Below are 7,784 nucleotides of genomic sequence, written 5' to 3' on the forward strand. Positions count from 1 at the left end.
TCGTCTCTTCTTGTGTCCATCATGTCCCTGCCTGGAAGTGGTCGTTCTCCCTGTTGCCCATCAGTCTCTGGCGTCGACCAACAGAGCTACTCTAGTCACCGGATCTATTGCTCGTAAGCTTTTCTTTTGTCTTCTTTCATTGCCTTCCTTGTGGCCTTTTTCATTCATGGTCTCTACTGTAGATCCCGAATCCCTGTTCCAGATCCTGAATCCCTGTTGCAGTCTCTTTTCGCATCTCTGGTCCATGTTCATCTTTGTTGCCTTTTTCGTTGCCTGCATTCTCTGGTTTGGTCTGTTGTGTTCTTTGTGTGGCATTTTCTGGTCTTTCACTGATTTGTGGTCTGCTGCATTTTTCGGTATTGCATTCTCTGGTCTATTGCATTTTCTGATCTCTTGCATCATGCATGGAAGTTTCTTCTTCTTTTTTTTTTAAATTACACCTTGGTGGAAGTTTCTGATCATCCTTGGCAGAAGGAGAAACTTATGGTTTTTGTTTATATTTTTTAGCCAGTTCAATTTTTTTCCTATTCTGTGTTTTTGATTATCCTCAGGTTTGACAGAATAAAAGTAAGCAAGGGCTGTTTTTTCCTGTTCTATTTTTTTTCCTGTTCTATGTTTTTTTGGCCAGGGATTTGGAATGGAATGAAATGTGAACAAAATAAAAGTAAAAAAAAACTTTTATTAGCTTACCCTCATAAATAAAATTATATTTGTCATCTTTTATAGGTTTAAGGATTGATCAAAAAATTCTTGGACTGGAACAAGGGCTGATCAATAAACTAGAATAATTTTATATACTTGCATGGAATGTGAAATAAATTATGTTGGTGAAACTTTGTGTTGCAAAAACATCTGTCCCCTAAAATATACAAACATGTAATACACACGCCTAATGCTTGGTGATTCTTCCTGTTTTTGTATGAAATATTCTGGAGAAAAAAAAATATGTTAAATTGATACATATATGTAGAGATATATATTGATTTTGCATGTTTGTGATGGCTGGCTAGTCTATACAACAATGAACAGAGACAAAGGAAAAGCTGTGTGGAATTCAACTTTAACAGAAATTTTCATTAAAGAATGCTTGGAACAAGTGTACAAGAAACAAAGGAAAGGAACTGCTTTCAACAAAAATAGGTGGCAGGCAATAATTGAGGGATTTGAGGCAAAAATAGGAAAAAAGTATGAGCGAAAGCAATTGAAAAATAAGCTAGATAACATGAGGAAAGAATGGAACGTATGGCATAAGTTGTTTTCAAGTGAAACCGGCTTAGGATGGGACAGTGACAAGAATACTGTCGATGCTCCAGATGAGTGGTGGGAGCGAAAAATCTTGGTATGGATTAGTTGTTAAGTGTTTTTAAAATTAGAATTTAATTTGAAAATTTTAATTGTTGGTTATTTGAATGGTTGCAGGAAAATCCTCTTTATGAAAAATTTAGATATAAAGGTCTGAGATTTACAAGGGAATTAACCTTGATATTCAAGGATGTCCTAGCAACTGGGGAGACACTTTTTGTACTGTCTGCTACTCAGACCCAAATAGAGGATGATGATGATGAGGATGTGTACCGCCCTACTATTAACCTTCGAGAAGGCTCCGGTGATAGTGAAGAGGAGCTAAATTTATTTGACACTGTAGCACCTACGGGGGTCACCGATGAGTTGTTGGGCTTGAATGTCACCACAAATACCGGTGGAACTAGTGGTGATGGAAGTCAAGGCAAGAGAAACAGGGTGGTAGGCGTTGGTGGGAGGAAAAAAGCAAAAAGTCCCTGCTTCAATGAAAATAGCAGATGCAATGAGTGAAATGGCCAAGGATAATAGAGCTAGAACAGAGACAGTGAACAAGATTTTGGCAAATGACATAGGAGTTTCTGAGGTTGTGGCTCACTTAAATGGACTTCTAGAAGTTTTTGGTGATAAAGATTTGCATTGGAGATGTGTCAATCTTGTTTTATACAAGCCTATGCGAGATGCTTACTGGCAACTTAAAGACCATCCTGATCACTTGGTCAATTAGTTGAAGCACCAAGTCTACCATCTACCGGATTTTATTTCAAGTAATACATCAGGATGAATTTTTATTTAGGCTTATGATGACTTGACTGGTGTTTATTTTGACTTAAAGACTACTTGTAGTTGCTTTTAGCTGACTTGTACCTCGCTATGCTTATGATGACTTGACTGGTGTTTATTTTGACTTAAAGACTACTTGTAGTTTCTTTTGGCTGACTTATACCTCGCTATGCTTATGATGACTTGACTGGTGTTTATTTTGACTTAAAGACTACTTGTAGTTTCTTTTGGCTGGTTTATAGTGAATATTTAACTCTTATCTAATGCTTATCTTATGCTTTATTTTTTATGTTATTAAATGATATTTATATACTATGTATTTTATGTTATATACAAATGATATTCATATACTATTTTACCTCAGGTTGAAAATCATGGAAGATTCAAATGAATATATGTTAGGTTGGAATGAAGTTTGGGATGTAGATGTAGCTCATCAACTACTTCCCTTGTTACAACAAGATATATCTGAGCAAGAAGAAATATGTCAATTAGTTGGTGAATATGTGATGCCATATGTGTGCAAAGAGCCACGAAGAACTAGCAGGCAAACAGGGCAAATGTGGGTCAATGAGATTTTGCAAGGTCATCCTAATCGTTGTTATGAAATGTTTCGAATGGAAAAACATTTGTTTAGGCAACTGTGTGCGACACTAGTTGAGCTTGGTCTAAAGAAATCTAAAAAAAATGGGAGTTGAAGAAATGGTTGGAATGTTTTTGAATACAATTGGACATGGAGTTGGTAATAGGATGATACAGGAACAATTTCAACATTCAGGGGAAACTATCTATAGAAATTTTCATAAAGTATTAGCTGCCTGCCTTAACCTTTCTAAGGCAAACATAAAACCACTTGATCCTTCATTTCAACGATGTCATTCAAAAATTCAAAATGATCCACGATATTGGCCATTCTTTAAGGATGCTATAGGAGCAATTGATGGCACTCATGTGCCATGTGTGGTTAGTGTTGCTGATCAAATTAAATTTATTGGAACAAGGGGATATGCAACACAGAATGTCATGGCTATATGTGATTGGGACATGTGTTTTACTTTTGTCATTGCGGGATGGGAAGGTACAGCTCATGATGCCCGAGTATTTGATAATGCCATATCAACTCCTTCAATGCATTTTCCGCATCCACCTCCAGGTATATTTTATTAAAGTAACTATAATAATTATTGCATTCATTTAATGTTGGTCAAATTTACAACACTTCCTTTTATTTAATAGGTAAATATTATTTGGTTGATTCTGGTTATCCAACACTAAATGGGTATCTTGGTCCATATCGTTGCGAACGTTATCACCTTCCAGACTTCAGGCGAGTTGCAGGATTTGCAAACAATAATGAGGTCTTCAATTATTATCATTCAAGTTTGAGATGCACTATAGAAAGAACTTTTGGAGTATGGAAGAATAGGTTTGCAATTATATGAAAAATGCCCAAATTTAAATATAAAACACAAGTTCAAATTGTTTGTGCAACAATGGCAATACATAACTTTATTAGGAGAAATTCAATTACTGATGAGCAATTCATTCAAGCTGAAGATAAAAGTGTAGATGTCCTTGAGGAAGATATCGATATTGGTGAGGCATCCTCGTCAAATCTACCCGGATCATCAAGACAGATGCAGCATGTTCGTGATATAATTAGAGACCAGCTTGTAAATCATATCAATTGAACATTAATTTATTTTAGGTTTTTGTAATTGAATATTTAAGATATTTTACTTATTAGTTGTGATTTTAAATTTAATATTTTTACTTATTAGTTAGTCTAAAAATATAATCATGCTTATTTAAGATTTAATATTTAAGAAAAAAAATTCATACTTATTTTTGTCATTAAACATTTCAATTGACTTTTAAATCAAATTATCCAAACGAATTTCAGTTTATCTAACTAACTTTTAAAAATAAGGTATCCAAACATAAATCACGTTACATTAACTGACTTTTTTTCTAACCTTAGTTTGCTAACCTCAGTTGAATCTTAACTTCAGTTATAAAATTTTTAATCCAAACACATCCAATTTCATCTTTTGGACTCGCGTCGTGTGGGTGTGCCTACCTTTGACAATTTGTAATGATAATAGGAAAAATGACAACAGAGGATGGACCATTAAAACAAAAAAACAAAAAAATTATATTAAAAATTAAATAAATACTTATCACTAGTCTTCTATCAATAAATAATCATTTAAGTCTTAATAATAATTTATTTTAAATTAGTAATAATTTATTTAAACTTTTTCCACCTAAATTTTGATAATAACTTATCATTGATTAATATAAATATCTATCCATAGTCTTTCATCCCCATTTTCCCACGATAATAATAGGACCCGACTTCTCTGTCTAATGTCCAGTGGCAACCCCTCCTCTCCCTTACAGGTAAGTCTTACACAAGTTTACGTAATTTTCCCAAATATATAATTTCGTGTTTTATATTTAATAAATTGAAATTATATTTATTCTTTACTTATTATTACTGAAATTTCACAATTTACTAATATAAATTATTAATTCACAAGTCATTTTGTATTTTATAAATAATAGACTGAAATTATATTTATTATTCACTTACAATCACAACTTCATAACTTATAAGTAAAAAATTTTAATTTACAAGTTATATTTCATATTTTGTAAATATAAATGTATTTTTTTATATAATATTTGAACAAGGAGAGTGTCAAATGGACCAAAATCTAGAATATTGTAATTATATTCTTCACATGAGGGAAAAACCATAGATATTTTTTTTATTTTAATCTGTCTCACCTTTTTTAATTCCAAGAAAGGGCAAATAAAAAAAAAAAAGAAATCTTTATAATTTATTTCATCGGGTACAATACAAGTATCATATTTTAACTTTAGTTCAACGCATTACAAGCTATTACTTATAAGTAACTAGTCTTTTTTACTACATCTAACTTTGTTTTACATTTGTTTTGGCTAAAAGCTTGCTTTACATTTTTAAGTTAAGAATGAGGTGAGATATGATGGGTGGGAGATTCTCAATCTCACACGTTATATATACCAAGGATTAAAAACTGGATTGATGGGTCAAACATTTTATTGCTTTAACCATTTTTGTTTGTTATTCAAGATATTCTGATAGCCGGTAATTGTGAAAACTAATTTCCCAAAAAATGTAAATATCATTTAACGGGCTGTCGTTTTCCAAATTGGTTTAAGTATCTTTTGCTATATGCATATGAATTTTGCTTTGCTCCTCCGAAGCCCCACTGCTATAAGGCTCCGCTATACCTGTAACAAAATCTAGATAATCTAAACAGTTTGGATTTAATGTTTTATTTTTTAAAAAATAAAAAATTATATATATTTTTTTTTACTAAATCCGGTCACCAATCTTAACAATCTAAATTTAATATTAACTAGTTAATCACCTGTGCGTTGTAGGGATATTATTTTTGCAATTTCTTCTAATTGCTAGATGGTGGCAAACTGTGCATACATTAAGTAGTTATATGCCTAAAATAATTATAAGACATAACTAAATGAATAATATTTAAGAATGACGTCACCAAAAATTGTAGTGATAATATAATAGATAAAATTTAAACACTTATTTAATGATAGGCCCAATAGGCTATTGCAGCAAATAAAGAAAGACAAATAATATGTAAAAACAAATTGTGGATGAATGCAACAATTTGTTACAGAAAACAGTTAAAGAATAAAAAGTATAGCACTTCAATAGATAGATAGCTATCATACAGTAGTTAGATTGTTGAAAATCTTCTTATAGACTACATTTGTAGTAACATTTGTGAGCTTACCATCTGCATCAAGAATTAATATCCTCAACCCGTCCCTACTTTGCACTCAAGATACAATAACATATAGCTACCAATGAGTAAAGACAGATTTTGTTAAGTACAGTCCAATGCCAAGTAAGCTTTGACCCTAGATTTGTTTATGATTATAGCAAAGGACAATATAATTAAAAATTGTCTTATGAAAATAGTGAATGACAGTTGAGAGTCAAAAGGTCATATATATCAATCCTTAGAATGTTGACCTTTATTCTAGCATTTGATCTTGCAATTATTTGTACTTTCAGAATATATTTTCGTATTCAAGTAACAATTAGACGCATGTCATTATAGAGACCAAGAGATTTATCAATATTTCTTGAAAGTACAATAAGAGCTTCAACTTGTGATTTGGGAGGCCAAACATTGATATTGAGTTTGCAAACTTGCTGGAAAATAAATCATCCATCAAGTCAATGTGTCCATCTTGCTTACACACACTATCTAAGCTTAAATAAAACACCTCATATCTAGGAATCATGGATAACATATATTCATTAACCTCATCCATTGTAGAAAACATGGATGTTAGTATGGCCCTATCTCAAAAATAGTAAAATGTTATAGATTCACCAGAACATTATAGTAAAATGTTATTTGGAACAGTGATCTCTGTCTTCCCATTAGTATTTTCCACAATAATTCCATCTCCTATGATATGATCCATTGTGCAAACTCATTAAGCTCTTTATTCATCTATGAAGAATTTGTTGGCAATGGTTTCATGTTCTTAGTTAGAGTCATCAGTCTGCAATCCTTCCATATATAAGATGAGTTAATGGAAGCAAAATGATGTCCTCTCGCCTACCTCTAGGTATCACTAGAAGGATTTGATGAAAATCCCCACAAAACACAATAACCTTAGCACCTAGTGGCATGTTAACGACAAAAACATGTTGAAGGTTTAGGATATCTCTCAATGTTCTATCAAGTGATTCAAAGCAATACTTGCCTGCTATAAGTGCTTCATCCAATATTACAAGTGAAGTGTGAACTATCAATTCTGTAGAGTGACTACCTTGTTTTATGTTACAACCAAATCTTCGTTAATTATAAGAGGTATACAAAACTGAAAGCGAAAAGTTCTTCCATCATGTAGCAATTGTGAGGTTATTCCACTTGAAACAACATTTAGAACAATCTTTCCACTTAATCTTAGAGATGTTGACAAAGTGTCACTACTAAAAAAATTAAAATTTGTAACGAACATTTAGTGATGGATCTCTATTTCATCACCAATTATAGGTATTAGTGATGAAAATTTTGTGATGAATTGAAATTTGTCACTAATTATATAAATTAGTAACTTTTTTGGATTTACAATAATTAATAAGCAATTTATTTCCATGAAACTATATCTAGGATAGTTGCATGGATATTTCTAGAATAATCATTAAAAATCCAAAAACGATTTACCCAGGCTATTTGCAATTTATTCACAACAAAAAATTAAGATTATTTTTTCAATAGATATTTACAATTTAACTATTAATTTTAAATTTGGATCCAATCTTATTTAAATTTTTGTACTGATGTAATTTAAAATCAATGGGATTGATTTTTATGTGTTGATTATTCTTCAGTTCTTGTAAATTGAAGGAGAAATCAATAAAATTTATCTGCTAGGATATTTGCATTATATTCACAAAATAAAGTAATCAGTAAATTTGTTAAAATTTAAATCCACATACAATCTTAGTAATATTTACTTAAAAATATTGATGTAATTTAAAATTAATTAATGCATGCATTATGTGTTGATTATTTTTGAAATCCTACAAATTGAATAAGAATTTACGGAAAAGAAATTGAAGGAGTAATCAATGCTTAAAGTTTGATATTATTGAACAA

At 31.3% G+C, this 7,784-nt stretch overlaps 1 protein-coding gene across 1 annotated transcript; it reads left to right on the forward strand.

Annotated features, from left to right (window-relative positions):
- Nucleotides 1–1,021: 1,021 nt before the first annotated feature.
- Nucleotides 1,022–1,812, forward strand: LOC129308858 (L10-interacting MYB domain-containing protein-like). Its single transcript, XM_054950238.1, has 2 exons — nt 1,022–1,339; nt 1,420–1,812. The coding sequence occupies exons 1-2, from the start codon at nt 1,022–1,024 to the stop codon at nt 1,810–1,812; spliced, it is 711 nt and encodes a 236-aa protein (XP_054806213.1).
- The last annotated feature ends 5,972 nt before the right edge of the window (nt 1,813–7,784 follow it).

The sequence above is a fragment of the Prosopis cineraria genome, unplaced genomic scaffold, assembly GCF_029017545.1.
Source record: "Prosopis cineraria cultivar Desert tree isolate PC_DT_omini unplaced genomic scaffold, ASM2901754v1 PC4, whole genome shotgun sequence".
NCBI classification, from domain to species: Eukaryota; Viridiplantae; Streptophyta; class Magnoliopsida; order Fabales; family Fabaceae; genus Prosopis; species Prosopis cineraria.

Excerpts from the sequence above, each read along its gene's own strand:
- LOC129308858 (XM_054950238.1), top strand. The coding sequence starts at position 1,022 with ATGAACAGAGACAAAGGAAAAGCTGTGTGGAATTCAACTTTAACAGAA. Across the intron at positions 1,340-1,419 it reads GGTGGGAGCGAAAAATCTTG|GAAAATCCTCTTTATGAAAA; the intron begins GTATGGATTAGT and ends GAATGGTTGCAG.